The sequence below is a fragment of the Glycine soja genome, chromosome 17 (genome assembly GCF_004193775.1).
Source record: "Glycine soja cultivar W05 chromosome 17, ASM419377v2, whole genome shotgun sequence".
Lineage (NCBI taxonomy): Eukaryota > Viridiplantae > Streptophyta > Magnoliopsida > Fabales > Fabaceae > Glycine > Glycine soja.
This window is the reverse complement of record NC_041018.1, coordinates 36,492,978-36,515,447: the sequence shown is the minus strand read 5'-3', so window position 1 is coordinate 36,515,447 and position 22,470 is coordinate 36,492,978. Positions and strand designations below refer to the sequence as shown.

The window sequence follows — 22,470 nt, the reverse complement described above, 5'->3', positions numbered from 1 at the left end:
ATCAATCATGTTTTATTACTTTTATGTCATGGTATATCTTTCAGTTACTTCAACAACTAATCTTATCAAACACTTATAATTTAATAAGTTATAAATTAGTTTGTCAATTTCGAGCTATTAGCTACCAATTAACTAACTTTTTAACTCGTATCGTCCAATATAATCAAACTAACATTTCAAAAAATATTAGAAACTATTAAAAAGTTACTAAAAAAAACTTATTTATCAAATAATCAAATAAAATTTTAACTAATAAAAAAAATTAAAAACTATCTAAAATAGGTTTAGGAAGATGAACTTTATTTTTGACAAAATTAGAAAGACAAATCTAAATCAATCAATTTGAATTTTACTTTTTAATCCAACCCCACTATGGCGAACGCTAATCAAGCCACGTAGAAAGGTGGAGCCCATATATAATGTATTATACTATGCAAACATCAAACTCACTAAATAAATTTTATGAAACACTCTCCAAGACTCCTACTTATCTCAACTATATGTTATATATCTTTTGAAGTTTATGACGCTTATGAATTTTGAAACATGTGTGAATTATATTTGATTCGTATCCTTTCTCTGTGTATACACGAATTGTTTTTAGAGGGTTTATTGCGAAAATCTTTCTTCACGGGGCCGTTTGAAAACGTAGTGACCATAATCAAAGAATAAAAATATAACAATGATATCTCCAATACAATTAAGTCAATTGCGTGTTAATCTTTCTATTTAATTTGTGGTTTATATTTTCCTTTTTTTCATTTGGTAGGAATTGAAGCTCTAACTGTTAATACTCAATCGCAAACGTCATTGTCACAGCTCATGGATAAGCAAAGCCACCAAACAGTCTTAAAGGCAACATGCTACATCGAATCATTGTTAGCTAATAGGAAGATAATTGGTGAAAAATAATTGCTAACCCAAATTAAAGCATATTGTCCCACCTAAGAACTTATTAATTTTATTGGTGTGAAACTACATATCTTAAAAAAAGATAATTCTTGAATAGGATATAATGATGATTGAATCGAGTAAAACCATTAAGAGTGATAACTTTTTCTATAAATATTTAGTGTAATAACATATTCAAAACTTAAATTTAAGACTATTGGTTAAATTAAAACATCTCATGTTAGAAATTAAACAAGAAAAAAATGTATTCATCAAAGTGTTCTATAAACTTGTGCTTTCATTCCCCTTTTGTATATTTATTTATATTTTTATTTGTTTGTGTTTAAAATATTGCTATGAATAGGAAAAGGTCAATAGGTTTATTTCATGTAAGGGCAATGGTAGTAAACAAGACATTAAGAATTATCTGACTTGGAAGGTTAACGGATCCACATAAATAAGGGACAACAGCTTTGAGCTTTGAATATATATTAGTAGAAAAATAATACTCGTCACGTGTTAGGTCGATTATGGGTTTGAATTTTGGGGAAGATGCACGTTACTCATACTATTATATAAGATCATATATATCATATGTGTGTCCGTTTCTCTTTTTGTTAATAAAACAAAATGATTTATGAATGTTATGTTATGGTCCAATAGGTAGCGTATATAAGCAAATTAATTCTTAGTGACAAGAGACTCGGATACTAAGCTAATCAGAAAAATTGTCTCTAATGTTTGTAAGGATCCAATAGCATAAGAATAAAGGAAGGGAGAAACAAGCACTCACTCATTACTTTGTTGCTAAAAAGCTCAAATAAACCAAACTCCAAATAAGTACTTGAAGAACAAACCAAGCCTCAACGACCAACCAAGGAACAGCTAAATATAAAAAGGAAAGAATCACTCAAAAAAGCAAAAGATTCTTTCGAAGAATATATATCATTTACGAAAATGACGAATATTAATGGCTGATAACATTCGACTCTAACATGTTTTTACTTTTAGCACATTATTTATTAATAGAATTTCGTTTAAATTACTAACATTTAAAATTTATTTAGTAGCCACTAAAAAAAAATTATTTAGTTCGCCCATTGATCGGTTTGTCCTAGCTATTCTAGTCAACAAAAAGAATTCATCGATTCCAGACTCTTATATGAAGGTATTGCAAACTTTTTTCAATGGAATGCTACTTATTGCTTAATTATCATACATTTTAAAAAATATTTTTTTATCACGTGATTTTTAAAGTAATTATATGATTTTAAGAAAATTTTAATTTTAAACATTTATGTTTGATTTAGATTTACTCTTCCTACCCTCGCATAAAAAATAACTTTATTAATTATTAGTTAAGAAAATAATTTATGAACACCTAACAGACAACAACTAGACAAAAAAGGAAAAAAAAGTATAAGTATAATATAATAAGATATGATGAAAAGAAATATATAAAAAGATGGATCTTTTTACTCATGTTTTCATATCCGGGTTGTATATATTTAATGTATCTTTTTACTCATGTTTTCATATCACTTAATAAATCTTTAAGATGGATCAGCTTGTCATCTTTATAACAGAAAAAGACAAATGATAAGAAAGGCAAAGTAATTAAAGCAAGGACAAAAATATTGAAATTTTAACAAGAAATATGCATTCCAGTTAGACATGTAGGACATAAATTTGGGGATGCAACGTTCACCCATATTATCATGCTTTCAACATTGCCTAAAAGCATTTAATGAGCATCATAATCTTAAATTTTTTGAATAATGAATCATTGAATAATTTGTTATAAAAAATCATTTAATGTAACTGCTTCGCACCAATAACAGTTGATAATTTGTTACAGAAAAAATGTTTGTATTGCAATTTGTTTTTAACATTCTATACATATTTACTGTCAAAAAAAAAATCTATTCATATTTCTTGTAAAATACTCCTCAAATACGGAAAGTTAAAGGACATTTTAAAAGATATCAAAATAAATATAAAAAAGGACATTTTAAAAGTTTAAGGACTCTAACAAGTTAATCGAGATATTTTTTTTATTATTCATCTAAGCATTTAAAAAGCTAGAAAAAAAGTTGCATTTGAATTAATGAATTAACTTTTTTGTTAGGTGTTAAACAAATCTATGAACGGGCCTAGTAGCATTAAAATTCCTGGGAAAAATAAAGTGTGGGATAAGATAAATAATGAAAGGCAGAGACAAAAGTTAGTGTGGGAAAAATATAATTTTAGATATTTTTTTTTATAAGAATGCCATTTTGTGAAAGATGTCCAACGCGGGGCATGCTTATAGTTGACACTTAAAGATTGGACAAGTAACACACATAGCATTTTGTTTATTGCAAAAATCTGTCACTAAAATGGATAAAATGTGAATCAAGTTATTATTTTAATAACTCACAAAAAAAAAGTTATTATTTTAATAAAAGAATCTCATCCTTTAAGACTTTAAATTTATTTGGTAAACAAAATTTGTTTAGTATTACAAATTAGCTTAGAAGCAAAAGATTAGACTAAATTTACTACGGATTACATTGAAGAAATAAATTCAACATGAATGATTGTTCCAAAGTGTTTATAGGTTTCAACACCCTTAATAGGTTAAGTTGATTAGTTCTATAGCCAAGATCCGACAAAAAGATGTTGAGTCATACCTTGTTGAATATTCTGAGTTCCCATATTTAATACATTATTATCTGTAGGGATACCACCTTAAGTATTAGGTAATAGTAGGCAGCTTTTACAAGTATCCATTCCCATCTCTATACTTCTCGAGTCAATAAAAGGGGAACAATTTTCAAAATCGATCAATATCATTGTAGAAATCCACATCACCTCGATAAATAATAATACTATTAGAATAAAACTGGTATATTAGGGAGTAATGAAAAGAACACAGATTCTACAACTTAAATTGATCAACAAATTAAAATGTCCGAAAAAAATATTAGAATCAGTAAAATTACAAAAAGTTAAACGATCAAGATGATTCAACCATTGAGAAACACTAAAAGGAATGCATAAAATTAGAAGTGATGTAATACACAATCATAATGTCAAAATATGCATAAGAATGAAGTGGGCAATCTACTTTTTATAGACTATAGGTTAAAATATTCTTGCTCGGACCGGTTTACAAAAATATTTTATAGAATTCATCCCTAGTGGAGAGAAATTTAAGTGTTTGTTAACTGATCGCGTCCAACTTGATCCACGTCTGAAAGTTGCTTCCGCGCGTAGTTTCATCCTCTTTGACATGGGTTTTAATGTTAATGCACGTTTAGAATGTGAAAGCAAACACCCTCTAAATAGTTTGCATAAAATCAAGTTCAAATTTCATTGCCCCTTATGAACTTGTTTCATGATACTCATGGTTATTCTCTAGTTTAAAAATTATTATATTAAACACTACGTTATTTATATCTGAAAAGCTATTTTCATCGTATCTCTAATCATACTATTCAATACAGTTTATAAATCACCATTCAAAAACTGGCTGGACAATTCACTCACTATTTGCATTGCAATTCAATAACCTTGCTTTAGATGATCAATATTTCAAAAACAACATTTGCCATCTTTTATTAAAAAAAACCTTTTGCTAATGGGGCAGCTTATGTGGATTGCTTAAGCTTCTCGTCTACGAGTTCAATGCACCGATACAACACCAACTCAAGTGGATTTAGGGTGCATACAGTGTCAACTGCAAACTCATCATAATCACTATGGCTCTCTGCCATTATACCTGTCACCAAGGTACGCAAAGGAAGCAACCATTCATTGTAGGCCTTCAGTAAATTGTTCCTTGACAGCACTCCAGTGATGTTTGTCTTTTCTGTTACCAATGAAATTGTGAAATCTTCCGAATTAGACTTCAATTTAGATCATATTTGGCAACCACAAACAAAGATGTAAAATAATCTAAAAAATTTCAGGGAAAATTGGAAAATGGAAATTACAAGTAAAAACAATTCTGTTAAGGAATAATTAGTACATGTTTGTTTTTCCTTTGGGAGATTCCCAAATGGACGTTGAACCAAAAGTAATAAATTGAGGCTTCTCACAAAACATGCATTGGAATGTGTTTCTGTCCATCCAAACGGGAAAACAAACACACCCTTAACCATTCAAGTGGTCCATTAACTCAAAAACTTGTAACTCATTAGCCACTGTTGAAATTGGAAATCAAAAACTTTTGTGTAATTCCCACCCCCCCCCTTTTTTTTATCGGTTTAGGTGTTGATGCTACATACCTGCAGATTCTGTCATCAATACAAATCTGTATAGGTTGAGGGCTGACAACACCTATGGATCATAATACATAATACTGTTACTTTTTTCATATTAGTTCATAACCCAAAAGGAAATGACAATATTGCCAAATGCTTCATCAAATAGATGCATTTCAAGAAACCAGGATTACATAAATTTATAAAGAAGACATGAAATAGGAAAAATACCGCATCACTCTGCTCAGGAAGGGAAGGAGGTCCGCCCTGTGGAGGTCTTAGAACCAACTCCACCAACTCAAGGATCCCGGGATTCCAAAAGGAGGTATCCGGAAATGCTTTGTTATCTATCTGTGGGGCATCTTTTACTATTGATCTACTACTGCAGATTGCTGTATGCATTTCCTTCCTGACAAGATCGATGAAAATGGCGATCTTCAAAAAGATGCAAGACCACCCATTAGACGATTTAATTTTTGACAGAAAAATAAAGAACAAAGCTAAAAAAATTGTAACTTAGGGTATTACCATCGAGGAAGAGTCGGTATTTGTAATCAATGCTTTCATAATGTCAAATCTTTGAGAATTTGGAATATCAGCAAGTACCTAGTTTGAGTAACGCAGCATAGTACCAACAAAAATCTCTAAGAAAAATACTACCAAGATATTAAGTTGTTTAACAAACATCATATATCTCAATTTCAGAAAATGCTCATCACATATTTGCATATATAACTATAAAAGAGGTGCTGCTAATATTCGAAACTCACTCCTTTCAGCACAGTAAAGGATTTTTTTCTAAGTTCTGGCTCTGGGGCATACATGATAACCATTTTTACAGCCTGAAAGGTTAATGTGTAACCCATAAGAGAAATATATATATATCAACATTTTCCTTCTTCATTGAAAAAGAGAGATTGAGCAATGATAAACAAAGAGAAGACACAAATTGCAGGGAATACAACCTGCAAAGCCGAGAAAAGGCTTGGCACATAAGATGACCATTCAGAACGTTCCTCGTTGTAGTTTCTGGAGACACCTTCATCTGTGATGCTAAGCAAGAAGTCGATAGCATGTTTCTTTAATTCCCATGGTAGATTTACAAAGTAAAGTACATGCTTTAATGTTCCTATTGCTTGCCACCTTTTTGTTTGGTTATTACGAAGTTCATCCCTGATGGCAATCAAATCCTCTTTAGCAGTTTGAGCAACCTCCTTTGAGACATGCCCCCAAACCACTGGAAAAAAATGGAACTTGACGGCTCAGTGAAAGGGAAATGCATAAAAGAAATGGCAAGGATTCAATTACAATAAATAGTAATTTAATTATCCAGTTAGACAAACCTGAAAGAGCAGCACCATGTTTGACATGAGAAAAACAACCGGTACAGTGATCTTTATCTTCTGGAAAATTGAAGGGGGGGTAAAAGAAAAACATAAAGCAGTGTAAATAGTGCTTACATTACCATTGATATAAATTAACAGAAGACACTCAGTAACTTGAGAGTACTACCTCCTCCAAACACAGATTCAGCCACAATCTCTACATCATAAGTTGTTACTAGACTGAGATATGATAAACCACAATATGAAGAAATTTGTGACAGTTGTAATACCGAAGAAGGACAACTGGAAGCTTTATAGCTTATGCTAGCTGAAACAAGAGCCTGGACAGTGCATGGTAACATGTTAAATCATATTAAAATGGATAAATAAAACTATATCCAAAGTAATCCATTTTTACTAAAAATTGTTAGCAAAGAAATACAAGAATAATGATAAAGTTTTAATGCAGTACAGAGACATCTACCATGCATTGCATGACATATAGACCAAGAAGAGCTCGGAGCTTCTCCTTTGTGTCCCTCTCCTATTGTAAAAGAGGGAAAAAAAACATCAGCAAAATAATTGAAAACAAATCTGTAATTTAAGCTTTTCTAACAAAGAAAAAGATAATTGTTTTAAAATTGACGGACCAACTTATTGCAAACTTCATATATAGAATTTGCAATCTCAACAGCTGTGTCAAATACATCCTCAAGTTCTGCTTCTTCTGACTCCAAAGACACAGCCTTCAATATATTAAGAATTATAGGAACGGCTACTTTTACTTGCTCAAACTGACGCCTCTGAATGGAAAGTAAGACTGAAAAAGGCAAAATAAGTATGAAATAAAACTTTAAGTAATGTGGTTTCAAATCATTGACAGACAGAAAGTGAGATGCATCTGCTCAGCCCAAAACTAGCATTTAGGTTTTGCATTTCATCAACAAAGACAACCTTAAATTTTAACATAATAGCTCAAGTGGTAAGATAGATTCTTCTTCATTGGTCTCTATGCTATAAAAAATGGGCCTAATAAAATATGAAATGCAATTAGTAGCTAACAAGACAAGGTGATTTAATAGCAAGCTGAAGCTAAGGACCTTAAGAGTATTTATTTTATTTAACTTTATTTGTGATTAGATATAAAAGTTCAGTCTTAAAATATGAATCATTTAGTACTCACTGCATAAAAAATTAGATTTCATCAATGCTCCCTCATCACCCAAATCCAAAAATTACTTCAACATCGTTCACAGCAATATAATTTTTTCACCAAAAGAAAGCAATATAATTCTTTCTTGTCCATATCATGCCACTTCACCCAAACTACACCCAAATTAACAAGGCAATTGCTTCCATCTTTCTTTCACTGAATAGAGATTACAGTTTTATATTCTACCCATTGATTAAAAAGGCCACTGAAATGAATTACCCTTTGAGAGCCCTGATAAAGGAGGGACAATGTAACTGGCAGCCTTGATGATCTTACTTGAGTAACCTAATGTCTGTTCAATTAAATTTACAGAAGCATATGATCAATATATTAACCAAAAATAAATAAATTAAATGTCACACTGTCACTAACTTGTAGTTCTTTGCATGACAACTATGTTATGAGAAAATTTGAGTTTTCTTTAGGATAGAACCATCAAAAAGTGAATATTTGAGAGTATGCAAGGACAAAGGTCTAGCATGAAGTGAGAAATACAACTGAGTAGGAGGTGTGAAGGTTAAGTGATGGGCTGTCATAAATGTGGAAGGAAATGGATCTCAAGCCAAGGATATATAATGTGGAATGATATGTAGGTATATCTCTAAATATGGAGGTTCCTATGGAACCTGTGCCTTCTGCATTATTGACTAATTGGATTCTATATTGAGATTTGTTCAACAAGCATCCACTAACTGGGGGGAGGGGGGGCATAAACAAAAGGTACCACATAATCCGATTGTAGCTAAACATTACATGCATGATTTTCCTTATATATATATATATTTTTTTTTTTTTTTAATCAGCAAAGAAGACAAAATTGATTAATGAGGGGTACAAGGGGTACCCAAACCCATACACAAAATAAAGGAAAGATTCCAAGAACTCCTTACACAACCCACCAGAGGTTACACTGTATTTAGACTCAAAAGAAGCATAAATACTGGGTAACCAAGGCAGCATAAGAAAAATCCAAAAAATCTGCTAAAAGACAACCCGCACTCCCCACTTATGAAGCTAACAGGCTTTAACAACTACCAAAACCAGTTGTATGCCATTCCCCTTAAGGTGTTGCTGTCATGCATACTTTCCCAAAAACACCTTTTACACTAAATTCCCACTCAATAGACCCAATACCAGAATCAACAGCTATACAGACTTCCAAAATTCACATACAGCAAATGTCCCTCCACAAGACATGTCATCAAAACCCATTTCCTCTTTGGTTAGCCATCTGAACCATAAACAACGATATACACTATAGTATTAGCTGATAACACGTAGATAGACAGATAGCAATCAACCTTGCACAAAACCATAGAAATACATATATGCCCAGCTAAATACCTTAAGAATATTACTTCACTTTCCGGCAGATTTTCTTGTTCCATCTCATTGAAAAGCTTGATTGCTTCTTGTCCTTGACCATGAAATCCATAAGCAGAAGCAATCGTTGAGTTCCACAACTCAACATCTTGCTCTTTACATTCCAGAAAAGCTTTGATAAAAGTCTACATCTAGAGTACATACTAACCAATGAACTAACTACAGAAACAGAGAAACTTAAGCTCCTACTTTAATTGCTTCAGCATGGGTTTGCTTCCCTTGACAAAAGATTGCTAACCCCATACATGAGCTGATCAATCACACTCACACAAGTAATTTTATCAGGTCTAAAACCTGTCAGACATCTTGATTATCGAATTTATCTTATGGAATTAAAGGAGGACTGGCAGACTTTAAGAGGTTTTGATATGGACTTGGTGAAAGGCCAGACATTGTTGGACTCTAATCCCTTGGCCTATAAAGGCAGGAGATGAGTAAATGATTTAAGTTTTCTAATATATTCATATAAGTTATTTAGGAACCTTAGGGCTTTCCGGATCTTCGCCACCCCTCTTTCCATTCTTCCATTGGTTATGCAATTTTGAGAGCAAAGGACAAGTTTAAATTATTAGATTTCAGCTTAAAACCAATTGGTACTAAGTGAAGTTGCCCAACAGATATATAAACTGCACCCTGAGAGTTGAGGTAAGCAATGTGGGACTTCCTAACACCCCCCCCCCCCCCCCCCCCTCCACAGATGCTAGAACAGGCGAGTCTACTAGAATAGGCGAGAACCAAGATGAATTATAGGCTCGGATACCATGTTAGATTTCAGCTTAAAACCAATTGACACTAAGTGAAGTTCAATAAATATATAAGCTGTATCTCGAGAATGAGGCAGGCAATGTGGGACTTCCTAACATAAATTATGTGGCTATAGTTTGTATATGCTGAGTTAAAAACTTGGATAATTTGAAAATTATAGCATAACATGAAATGACAGTTTTTATGACCACGCAGCTACCTATGGAAGTAATAAATTATTTATATTGAAATACTGAGAATGGTTTTACTTCCCAAAATAACTCCAGATATATACTGCATCTAAATCAATTGAATATTTCCATAATTAGTTTTTTAAACCAGTTTTCCAAAATTTGTAAAACAATCTCAAGGTTGATAACCTACCAGGATATCAAAAACAAGAATTCTCAATGATCTCTGGACAAGAAATAAACTAATCAAAGCTGCAATTCAGATAAAAGAAAAAACTCTTAAATGCAGTACTAAATGTGAGAGAAGAAATATCATGTTTCTTTTTTAATTTAATTTTTTATAATATTTTCTATGATGTGGCAAATTCTGGTAGGCAGCGTCTATCACGTCAGTTTTGGGGCAGTGCCCATCCAAGTTTATATCTCTCTGGTTAATGGAGGATTAAGGTGATATAGTGCGTATCTTTGAAGTACTAATATACATTTACTCGAAATAAAGACAAACTCACATTACAGAGAATTGAGAGCATATCCCTTGGACCACATTTCACAATAAACTGATCAATGATGCTAATTGCCAAGTCCAAAAATCTACTTGAAATCCCCACAAACTTTGAAACAGCCTTTGGCAGTTCAAAGGAAAGGGCATCAACAACTTCCTGTCACATCACCAAACAATCAACACATCACTTAGTTTCTCTGTCAATATCTCTTGTATACACTAAACTTAGAGCTTGAAAGATTATTGATCCAAATAATAATATGTTTTAGCATAAAATCATCAATCTCCCCATTTCTAGTTCCACAAAAGGTTCTTGTATAAAGTCAAACTAGATGCCCCCAGAGGAACTCAATTAGGTGTAATTAACTTTTCCACCACATCCATGCAGTCAACACAATGTAACCATTGGATGACTCAGAGTCAGTTCTCATATGCATGTTTCAAGCCAAATATACTGAAGCTTAAATATGAGTCATATGATCTTCCTCCTATGGTTCCAAGTTGCCAACTGCAGGGAATCCTGTTTACATCCATTTTTTTTTTCCAATTTCTAACTATATATTATGGAACACTTGAAAATCCTGAATGTGAAACATGACTGAAAAGTTAAAGCTAACCCACCTGGTCAATAGAAGGAGAACAAATATATCTATGGATCTCAGAGATAGCTTCAAATGCATCATTCTCTGCATTTTCACTATCCAGGTCAGACATGGCAGCATCCAACAAAGAATCAAGGAACTCGACAAGCTCTGAAACTGCTGTGTTTTCAGATTCATGAAAATCTCCAGCCTCCGCCAACTACCAAGTATAACAAAACCATGATAGTCATCAACTTTCAAGTTTCAACTCATAACAACTCAAGCATAAGCATTCATTTTTTATTTTACTTGTAGCATATTTCAAACCATAGCCAATAATCATCACCAATCAAAGTTGCTACTTGCTAGCATTATTATTTAAACATAAATAAATAAATTTCACATAAATCAAATTCTCTGAAAATAAAAACAGAAGTAACAGTAACAAAAAAAAGAAGTGATTGATCTTACTTTAGAGCATGACTCAAGAATTCTTCGAAGATTGTTCCGAGTTTCAGAGTCCCGAAACGACCCAGTTTCGCTCTCCACAGACATTAGGCTGAAAACAAAAAGCGAACATTGAGGGCCTGATTGATTTTTTACTTTCCAGCTTTGGTTTCAAAAACTGTTTTTGAAAACAATTTTATACTGCTCAGCCGTTGATTTCTCAATCAAATTTTGGTTTCTGATTCTGATTTTCTTTACTTCTAACACACACATGAGCAATATTGAACTTGAAGTTCTATACTGAGAAAGAGAGGAAAAATAAAAAATGAGCACGTACACAAGGTGGTTGAGTTGGTGTCCGAGTTGAGGGCGAGTCCTGAACCGGTGACCTTTTAATCTGAGGAAGGAACTAACAAGTGCCCTTGCCGGAAAAAATTGGAAGCACAACGGCAACCACCGTGTCGGCACCACCCTTGCTGGCTTCAACGGCCACAAAATCCACCGGAGCTCCGATCCGCAATTCCAACGTGATTCTTGGACATGGACTCAATAGAAGAAAGGGATTTTTTTTAGTGTAAAAACTAAAAACAGTTTTTTTTTTCTTTTAGATCACTCAACCAGAAAAAAAAAATTATTCAAATAGGATAGGATTATGATAAAGTATCTATAATAAAACTGTTTTTTTAAAGGGAATTAAAAGCAGTTCTATAACCCTAAACATGAGTAATAACATAACACATGTAAAAGCCTATAGGGACGCTTTTTTTTATACTAAAATAGTGTAATTTTTAAATTAATTATCAAAATGGATAGATTGAAAAATTACAAAAAATAAATAAATCTTCTCATGAAAAATGATTTCATGTAAAAATAAATTTGAAAAATGATTTCATATATAAATAAAAGATTTATGCTTCAAAACATTATTTTCTTTTTATAATTTCAGTTTAGTCAGATTTTTTTCTTCTTAAATCAGAACAGTAAGAACAATCACAAATTGCTTGTAAACAGCTACAAATTACTTTGTTTAAGTAATAATAAACAAATAAATCTCTCATTATGAAATCATCTTTCAAGAGATCACTAACCCAATTCAGTAATTTTCTTAAAATCTAATCATTTTTGTAATTAATTAAAAAATTGCATCATTTTGGTAAAAAAAGCCACACCTATGACCTATCACTGTCTTCTGCACTCTTTAATTCCTCAACCCCTCGACGACGCTCTTTGGGTGCATTCTTCTCCTTGCTCGCCGTCGTAGATGCAGCGACCGGTACAACCACGGCGCTGAAACGAGAATCTCCAAAAAGAACAAGGTGAGGGCAAAACGGTCATTTAACGTTCAAGTTAGGGACATTTCGGTCATTTTCGCATTTTTCAAGATCTCAGTGATTAAGGTAAAAACAGCAACGAACGAGTAGAGCGAGCGAGTGAGATTGGTTTCTGAAACAGGAAGTAACTAACGAACCACCACCGTGACCGCGATGGAGCCGGAAGTGAGCATCGAGGGATCGGCGATGATCCAGGTGGCGGTGGTTCCAATCGGAGCGGTGCCGGCGAACGTGCTGCGGGACTACTACTCTATGCTGCTCCCGCTGCACACGATCCCGCTCTCCGCGATCAGCTCCTTCTACACCGAGCACCAGAAGTCCCCCTTCGCCGTCCAGCCCTGGGACTCCGGCTCCCTCCGCTTCAAGTTCGTCCTCGGTGGCGCGCCGCCGAGTCCATGGGAGGACTTCCAGTCGCACCGCAAAACCCTCGCCATCGTCGGCGTCGTCCACTGCCCCTCCTCCCCCGATCTCGAAGCCGTCGTCGACGTCTTCGCCAGTGCCTGCAAGTCCTTCCCTTCCTCCCTCGTCGATCGCTGTTTCGCCTTCTGCCCAAACGATACGCAGGTTCTCCTTCTCTCTTTTTTTTTTTAATTCAATTTCCCCTGTTTATGAGAATTCGACAAAGAAATAGATGAAATGTGAAATAATATAATAGTTTTTTACGTTTGATTTCCTCTCTTTTGGCAATTCGGTGTAAAGTGTGAATTTTTTTTTAATTTAATTTCCTCTGTTTTGACAATTTAGTGAAGAAATGGATCGAAGGAAGAATTTCTGTAGGTTTTTCCTCTCTAATTTCGTCTACTTTTGGCAATTTAGTGAAGAAATGGATCGAAAAAAAGTTCTGTTGGTTTTTTCTCTGCAATTTATTGAATAAATGAATTGGAAAGAAACGGCCTTTTAATTACTAGTTTTTTTAATTACTGTGTTTTTGGCAACTTAGTGATGACGTTGATCGACAAAAAGGTCAGTAGACTGTAGGTTTTTCACTTTAATTTCTCTGTTTTTGGCAATTTAGTGAAGAAATGGAAAAATAAAAGTCTTGTTGAAGTTTTTTTTCTTCAATTTCTTATTTTCTGGCAATTTAATGAAGAAAAATGGATTGAAATGAAATGGTCTTATAGTTTCTTTTTTTCTTTTTTGGTTTTGTAGCTTGAGGATGGAAGTAAGAAAGGTGGGAATTTGAGGTTGTTTCCTCCTGCGGATCGTCCGACTTTGGAGTTCCACTTGAATACTATGATGCAAGAGATCGCTGCGTCGCTGCTTATGGAGTTTGAGAAATGGGTACTTCAAGCAGAATCTTCTGGAACCATTCTCAAGACGCCTTTAGATTCTCAAGCTAGTCTCAGCTCAGAGGAGGTGTTCATGTTTAGGTGTCCTAATTTTATTTTAATTTTCTGCATTTTTAGTGGTTTTATGTGAAAATTATCTGCTCTTGGTTTTTGATTCGTTGTTTTTGCTGTGGTTGAGTTTGGTTAGCTTCATGTTTGACTGTGTTGGTTGGAATGCAGGTTATCAAGGCCAAAAAGAGAAGGCTTGGGCGTGCCCAGAAGACCATTGGTGATTACTGTTTGCTGGCTGGGTCCCCCGTTGATGCCAATGCTCATTATTCTACTGCATTGGAACTTTCGAGGTTAACTGGTGATTACTTCTGGTATGCTGGAGCATTGGAGGGTAGTGTTTGTGCCTTGCTGGTATTTTCTCTTCTTTCCCTTTCGTTATTTTTTATTTAATATTTAATCGTGTGGCCTGTATGGTTTATTTAATGCTGGACCATTTTTTGTATCTTTTCTGGGACTGAGTGTAGTACTAAGAAGGTACATGCTATCCTGTACTTCCTTTGTTTGGGTTTTCTTGATTGTACATTTAATGATTGTTGTTTGAAAATTGAAGCATATCTTTCTGTGATTAATTTAATAGTTTTGCAATTTGAAAACTGATTAAAGACCATGTGCTATGGCAATGGTTCATTATTTATCTACCTACTCGAGTTAACTGCTTGTTACTAGTGCTTTATTACTTATCTACTTGCATGCAATGTTTGAAGAACAGAAGTATTGATTTTGAACTATTCAGAAATTATAAATTATCTACTAGTAGTAGGCTAGTAGGTTATTGTGTCAGAGAAAAGGATCTAATGACTAAAATCTCTTTCTCCATTTAGTACTTCAATTAAATAAGATATTTATCTTAGTCCTTGAGATAGAAAGATTACATGTGCAGAAGACAATCATATGAATCTTTTCCACATTTTGTTATTTCTGGATTCTAGTTATATTGTAGGGGTCTGAGGTTAAGGTCAAAATTAGTTGAACTTGGAAATGTTGTATGTCAGATATAATATAGTTATTGATTCATTATTTAAACAGTTGCAGTTCTCATGAATATAAGGGAAAATTAGGTGTTACTTTTGTTTCAGAAGCTACTACTGCATGGCATGCATGATACCTATGGCCTTCTTAACTATTAAAAATATATATATTTTAATAGTTTTTATATAATATGAGGTAGTGGCAGTGCAAGGGAAAGAATAGGAGTGTAGATATATGATGACCACGACTTATCCTGATAAGTAGACAGTGTGACTCTTGTCTACATTCATATTTCTATATATTTATTTATTTACTCATTTATTTTATCGAACCAGATTGACCGTATGGGCCAGAAAGATTCAGTCCTGGAAGACGAAGTTAGATATCGTTATAATAGTGTCATCTTGAATTACAAGAAGTCACAAGATAATGCTCAGCGGTAAAAAGCTCTGCTTTGAGATTTCATTAACAGATCCCTCCATGCCCATTCCATAATTTGCTTTCTCTAATTCTATTACTTGGCTGTATATACCTCTTGCCGATTATTCCAATTACTAGTTGTCAATCAATCCTAAGTGTTTTTCTTTTAATCTTTTTGTGCAGAGTTTCTCCCCTAACTTTTGAACTTGAAGCTACTTTGAAATTAGCAAGGTTTCTTTGCAGGTACATTCTTTGCCGAGCTTTAACTATGTGATAAATGTAACATATTGATGCATTGTGAATATGAAGAGCAGCTACTTTTGGTATTCTCAAATAATGATTATGATCTCTGTCCATGCTGTCATGAATTTTGCATTTCACTTGTTTGGCTTCCAGAAGTTACACCAACATTTCAGTTTATGCTTCATAAATTAAATCTGCAAAAGAAATGCTCCTTATTAATAAAAAAAGTTGACATTATTTATTTGAATATCTATACCATTGTGTTTGCAAATTTTATAGAAATCTGAGGTGCAGTACTACATTAAGAAATATGTTTTTTTCTATCATTTTAAAACAATTTATATAAATTCTCTCAAACAGGAGAGAGCTGGCCAAGGAGGTGGTGGAGTTGTTGACCACTGCTGCAGATGGTGCTAAATCTTTAATCGATGCAAGTGATAAGCTCATATTATATATTGAAATAGCTCGTCTGTATGGAAGTCTTGGATACCAAAGAAAAGCTGCATTCTTCTCAAGGCAGGTTGCACAGTTATATCTGCAGCAAGAAAATAGACTGGCTGCAATTAGTGCTATGCAAGTTTTGGCAATGACCACAAAAGCTTATCATGTTCAAAGTAGATCATCAATCTCTGATCATTCTTTGCACAGTGTGAGTTCACAAGCCTAACCAATCAGAACACCTAATTTTGTTTGACAATTGATATGCCTACGCTATGCTTTTGCTTTGTTAGTATATATAATCAATTTACATTAAACATTGGGGAAATTTTTTTGATTGATTTGGCATATTTGCATTGAAACTAGAAATTATTGGTCATTATGATGGTAAAAACTAAAAATTCGAGACAGAATTCCTCGTGCCGAAGCTGCTTATATCTTATTTTGGTTTTCTTTGCTTAAAATGCTGACTCCTTTCTCTAGTTGGTTTTACTAATCGTACCTCTAGTCTAGTTGTTACTGCTCATAAATATTTTCTGGTCAACTCTTGGAGTCAGTGATTATCTTAATACTCAAAATGTAGCATGTACTACAAAAATGATGGTGGCATTATTATTCTTAGGTTTTTTCTCTAGTGGTGAGGAATGAAAAATTACAAGTCAGGATAAGAATAGAAAAACATTTTTGTGCATCCATGAATCTTGTCATCTTTTTCTTTTAATGAAACTAAATATAATACAATATTTAAGTTTCATTGTCTCCTTGAGACCAATGTTTTAATCAGTCATTTATAGTCAAAGCAAATATAGTGCTGTGTGTTGTTGCATTTATTGTTAGGAGAGTAAATGTCTAACATTTCAATGGAGACTCATCTCTAACATTTCTTTGAAATTATATTATGAGGATTTATCTGATGTAGCTAGTTAGTCAATTATATGGCTTTAACTTTTTTAATTTCAATATGTGTGCTTCCATGCAACTTCATTTTCTCTACGGAGCATCATTCACAGTTAGGAATCCAAAGAGTGATTTTATTGATTGAATAAAAGGATAAAAATTCTCCTCCGACAGGTTTACATTTCTTACAAACTTGCTAATTCTCCAAATGCCTGCTTTCCTTTAATTTTTTAATTGATCCCCTCTAAACTACCTCACTATCTACTCTAATTGTCCCTAACTATTTTTCCCTTCCCTTATCTAACTCCTAACATTCTGATGAGGACCTTGGGAGAACCACACCACAAAAGCAAGTTGTTGGGGCTGGAGAACCCAAACTCTTAAAGCCTTCTAAAAATCCCACACTAGGATCACATATGTCCAATGTGAAACTTAAGTCCCACAGGACCCACACCTTGAAATTGGATCATAAAGTCCGATCATGCTGCATAGTCCTGATGCCCACACAAGATGTCTATGCACTAGCCCTTTTACTAGTCTCAGTCGAACACTGCAATGGCATCATCACTTGCACAGCTCGTTTGTGGCTGAAAGACATGGTGGAAAGCTGTGATGCCAATTGATATTAGAACCTTTGAATAAACATACTACAAATGTTAGCCGATGTAGTTGGAGAGCGCGAGACCCTATAAATCTCACTGGAATCCCATGCTTCAAATGTGAGGAGTGGGACTCTAGTCCCATGCCTTGCAATTGGGTCCTAACACATTCTAACAGAAACTATGGAAGATTTCACATTAAGTTTATGGACTGACAGAAGGAAAAATGCTAGCTTGCGTAGGTGCGAATATATATTTTATAAGTCATGTCATTCTGTTGCAGATGCGACTCACTCTATATCTTGTGAACATTGACTGTGCCCTATTGGCATCTTGTATTTAAATTTTTTAGTGGATGGCACAAATTATCAGCAGTTATAAGTCTAGTATGAAAAGCATTGACTGAAATCAGAGACTCAAACAAATTTGATAGTTTAAAGAACTTTTATTATTAACAAACTCTTACATTTATAAGATTATAATTTAAACTGTTGCTTCTTTGCAGAAGGGAATTGTATCAAATAATGCTGATAGTGGGAAAACATATCACCAATCAGCAGTCTCACTATTTGAGTCTCAATGGAGTACCCTCCAGATGGTTGTGTTAAGAGAAATTCTGCTCTCTGCTGTCCGTGCTGGTGATCCTCTTACTGCATGGAGTGCAGCAGCACGACTTCTTAGGTCCTACTATCCTCTAATAACACCTGCTGGGCAAAATGGCCTTGCTAATGCACTTTCAAATTCAGCTGAGAGGCTGCCACCAGGGACTCGTTGTGCTGATCCTGCTTTACCCTTTGTGAGGTATTTACTTGGTTAAAGATTTCTTTTCCCACAACTCGTATCATGCTTAAGTCATACAACAACAACGACACCAATGATGAAAAGAACTATCAAGCCTTTTAGCATTAGGTGGGGTATATCATGACTAAATCATATTGTGTCATAATCCTTTTAATGCCAGCTCATTTGTACTTATACAAAATGAAGCCAGAGTTAATGATGAGTGATGTTTATTAGCAGATGTGACTTGTGACTACCTTTTTTTTCTCCTGAATATTCCCTATCAAAACTTGAACTTCATTACTTTTTACTGTATTTTTTACTCATCCAACTTTTAAAATTAATCGGCTGATTCACCATATGGTGTTTAATATTCCCATATCAATGTATTGTTTTTTTGTTCACATTGTCATATAAAATAGGTGTTTGAGAGCTAACAACAGCATCAAGTTGAATTCTTGAATGAAATTGCTAAACTGTTATGGCTTTTGAAAACCAGTATATCACAATAAGAACTGGGTTTTCAGCTTCCTTTTTTTTGCGAGGTCCCGAGATGGAATTTTTCCTGTTGGAAATCCTGATCATCTTTCCCTGCTTTGGGGTCATTACTAAGTTTTTTCAAATGCTGATTTCGTCAATCACATAAATTTGGAGAACTAACAAAAGTAGCAATTTGATTATTAATTGCTTTCAGGCTGCATTCCTTTCCTCTCCACCCAACACAAATGGACATAATAAAGCGTAGTACTGCTAGAGAAGACTGGTGGGCGGGTGCTGCTCCTTCAGGCCCTTTCATTTATACACCATTCAGTAAAGGAGAGCCTAATAATATCAAGAAGCAAGAGCTTATTTGGATTGTTGGAGAGCCTGTTGAGGTCTTGGTGGAATTGGCAAACCCATGTGGCTTTGATTTAAGGGTTGATAGCATCTATCTATCTGTGCATTCTGGAAATTTTGATGCCTTCCCTGTGAGTGTAAGCCTTCTACCAAATTCTTCAAAAGTGATCTCCTTATCTGGCATTCCAACATCAGTGGGGCCAGTTTCAATTCCTGGGTGCATTGCTCATTGTTTTGGTGTTATTACTGAACATCTGTTTAAAGAGGTTGACAATCTGCTTCTTGGGGCCTCACAAGGGCTGGTCCTTTCTGACCCTTTTCGATGCTGTGGATCTCCTAAGCTTAAGAATGTGCCTGTTCCTAGTATTTCTGTAGTACCACCACTTCCATTGTTGATATCACATGTTGTTGGAGGTGATGGTGCCATCATTTTGTATGAAGGCGAAATTCGTGATGTGTGGATACGCCTGGCTAATGCAGGTACTGTTCCAATTGAGCAGGCCCATATTTCCCTGTCAGGGAAAAACCAAGATTCTGTAATTTCATATTCTTCTGAGACTTTAAAATCTTGCCTCCCTTTAAGGCCTGGAGCAGAAGTTACATTCCCTGTGACCTTGAGAGCCTGGCAGGTTGGCTTGGTGGATGCTGATGCTGGTGCAGGGAAGACTGTCTCTGGGAACAATATGAGGCATTCCAAAGATGGAAGCAGCCCATCACTGTTGATCCACTATGCTGGTATTGTCTTCAGATACAATCAGTAGTGTTTCTTGCTTTCTTCTTGATGAACTTAGCAGTTCAATCTGCAGTCCTTACCTGGAAAACATTCAGATCAAACATTTTTTTATTTCTGGGTTCCAATATTTGATTTAGCCAGCATAACTTGCCCCTTTTGTCAATTTTTGCATGTCCTCATCCATTCACCTTGTTGTTATATCAATATCATTGTTCTCTTGCATGTTATCCTGTAATGAACAATTGACATATGTGGCTTTGGTCAGGTTCCTCATGTTGCTCCCATCTCATGGCACATTGGGATTAAGTATTGTGCAGATACATGCTATTTAATGACTTTGTTGGTGTCATTTTCTCATTTGGTTGCTCCATGTGCTGTTTAGGACCCTTATTAGTTTGTGCTAGTTCTTTTATATCTGCTACCAATGCTTTTTTTACAATTATTTCAGGTCCAATGAAAACCTCTGAAGATACTCCAACAAATGGATCTACTGTGCCCCCTGGCAGACGCCTTGTTGTTCCACTGCAGATTTGTGTTTTGCAGGGTTTGTCTTTTGTGAAGGCTCAGCTTCTTTCAATGGAGTTTCCTGCTCATGTCGGTGAAACTCTTCCGAAGTTGGATGACTTAAATAACAAGTCTACTGATGTTGAATCAGAAACAAAAATGGACAGATTGGTGAAAATAGATCCTTTCAGAGGAAGTTGGGGACTGCGATTCCTTGAACTTGAGTTATCTAATCCAACTGATGTCGTGTTTGAAATCAATGTCTCTGTCAAACTGGAGAACTCTAGCAACGAGGACAATCATTTTGCTGATCAGGGTGCTACAGAATATGTCTATCCTAAAACAAGAATTGATAGAGATTGCTCAGCCAGGGTTCTAGTGCCTCTTGAGCATTTTAAATTACCTGTTCTTGATGACTCCTTTTTTATGAAGGACTCACAAGCAGATGGGAATGGCGGAGGAAGAAATGCATCCTTTTCTGAAAAGAACACCAAAGCTGAACTCAATGCTTGTATCAAGAACCTTATATCCAGGATTAAGGTTCAATGGCATTCAGGACGGAATAGCTCTGGAGAGTTAAATATCAAGGAAGCTATCCTGGCAGCTCTCCAAACTTCGGTCATGGATGTTTTACTGCCGGATCCATTGACATTTGGCTTCAGGCTTGTTAGAGATGGTTCTGAATCAGGAAAACCTTATTCTGATAAAGATTCTGAATTAGTTGAATCTCCTGCTTCCAAAGGTTCTGTGATTGCACATGAAATGACACCAATGGAAGTTCTGGTTCGCAATAACACCAAGGATATGATCAAAATGAGTCTTAATATTACATGCAGAGATGTAGCTGGGGAAAATTGTGTAGATGGTACCAAAGCAACTGTTCTATGGACTGGTAATTTTAAAAAATTTTGCTTGCTTTTTCTAACCAGCTTGCATTCAAATCAGTGTCTAAGTCTTGCCTTAATCAATCTTTTTCAGGTGTTCTGAGTGATATTACTATGGAAATTCCCCCACTTCAACAAATTAAACACTCTTTCTGCCTACATTTTCTTGTCCCCGGAGAGTATACATTACTTGCTGCAGCAGTGATTGATGATGCAAATGACATTCTTCGAGCTCGTGCAAAGACCACTTCAGCTGCTGAGCCAATTTTCTGTCGTGGACCACCATATCATGTTCGTGTTCTTGGGACTGCCTGAAGTTATGGTCCTTAAATCTGATGTGAAACTTGTAAAGTTTTGCGGATTTCACAATTTACACTCAAAGTATGAGGTTTTCTCTTGGTTATCTAGAATGAATCACTTGAGTTACACTAGGTGATGCTTCTAGGGGTCTTCTGCTTGAAATTTCTTTGAAGTGTACTTTCTAAATTAAGAATTCAGCGGAAATTTATCTGTATATCAAATCAAATGTACTATGATAAGAGATTAGAGGGTTTGGAAATTTTGTAACTTGTTTATTTTTGCCAATACTGATACTTGTTCTAATTTCTGTTTTGTTGGATGTACGTATTCTTGACACAGCTTTTGTAGTTAATTATTTTACGCAATAACAAGCCGTCATTATTAACAAATTTATCAACAGTGAGATAGGCTTACAAAATGTATTAGAATTAGACATCACCAGTAGTAAATCTACAATACTTTATAAAAAAATTTAAGAAAATAAATATATTCAATGTTTTGGAAGCATAAAAAATATTTAATGTTTATATTTGAAAAATAAAACAGATTAGTAGCAAGATGTAATAGAAAGATTTATAATTACGGGGTTATATGTCAGGTGTTAATTTTATATATGTCCTCTTTAAATTAACCGAATAAGTCTATATCTAGGGAAGGATGCAAGAAGGGAT

General features: G+C 34.5%; 2 protein-coding genes across 2 annotated transcripts; one reads left to right on the top strand and one right to left on the bottom strand.

The window, feature by feature from the left end:
• Positions 1-4,305: 4,305 nt before the first annotated feature.
• Positions 4,306-12,183, bottom strand: LOC114394019 (aberrant root formation protein 4). The gene is made up of 15 exons (XM_028355557.1): positions 11,862-12,183; positions 11,549-11,636; positions 11,118-11,297; positions 10,504-10,653; positions 7,896-7,968; positions 7,114-7,283; positions 6,948-7,007; positions 6,651-6,804; positions 6,482-6,541; positions 6,104-6,375; positions 5,909-5,980; positions 5,667-5,744; positions 5,370-5,573; positions 5,163-5,214; positions 4,306-4,744 (listed from the first exon to the last, which is right to left on the bottom strand). Exons 2-15 carry the CDS (start codon positions 11,630-11,632, stop codon positions 4,524-4,526), a joined length of 1,830 nt encoding a protein of 609 aa, XP_028211358.1. The 5' UTR covers positions 11,633-11,636; positions 11,862-12,183; the 3' UTR covers positions 4,306-4,523.
• Positions 12,184-12,722: 539 nt separating this feature from the next.
• LOC114394024 (trafficking protein particle complex II-specific subunit 120 homolog) lies at positions 12,723-22,122 on the top strand. The gene is made up of 10 exons (XM_028355567.1): positions 12,723-13,419; positions 14,005-14,211; positions 14,364-14,546; positions 15,500-15,603; positions 15,768-15,827; positions 16,188-16,476; positions 18,267-18,562; positions 19,236-20,113; positions 20,560-21,507; positions 21,594-22,122. Exons 1-10 carry the CDS (start codon positions 13,009-13,011, stop codon positions 21,812-21,814), a joined length of 3,597 nt encoding a protein of 1,198 aa, XP_028211368.1. The 5' UTR covers positions 12,723-13,008; the 3' UTR covers positions 21,815-22,122.
• Positions 22,123-22,470: the final 348 nt, after the last annotated feature.

Bases quoted from the DNA above. Each gene is read 5' to 3' on its own strand.
- LOC114394024 (XM_028355567.1), top strand. From the start codon at position 13,009: ATGGAGCCGGAAGTGAGCATCGAGGGATCGGCGATGATCCAGGTGGCG. The intron at 14,547-15,499 runs GTATTTTCTCTT...TTATCGAACCAG, and splicing joins GTAGTGTTTGTGCCTTGCTG to ATTGACCGTATGGGCCAGAA. The intron at 15,828-16,187 runs GTACATTCTTTG...TCTCTCAAACAG, and splicing joins TTAGCAAGGTTTCTTTGCAG to GAGAGAGCTGGCCAAGGAGG.
- LOC114394019 (XM_028355557.1), bottom strand. From the start codon at position 11,632: ATGTCTGTGGAGAGCGAAACTGGGTCGTTTCGGGACTCTGAAACTCGG. The intron at 7,284-7,895 runs GTAATTCATTTC...TGCCTTTTTCAG, and splicing joins TTTATCAGGGCTCTCAAAGG to TCTTACTTTCCATTCAGAGG. The intron at 6,542-6,650 runs GTAGTACTCTCA...TCAATTTTCCAG, and splicing joins TGAATCTGTGTTTGGAGGAG to AAGATAAAGATCACTGTACC.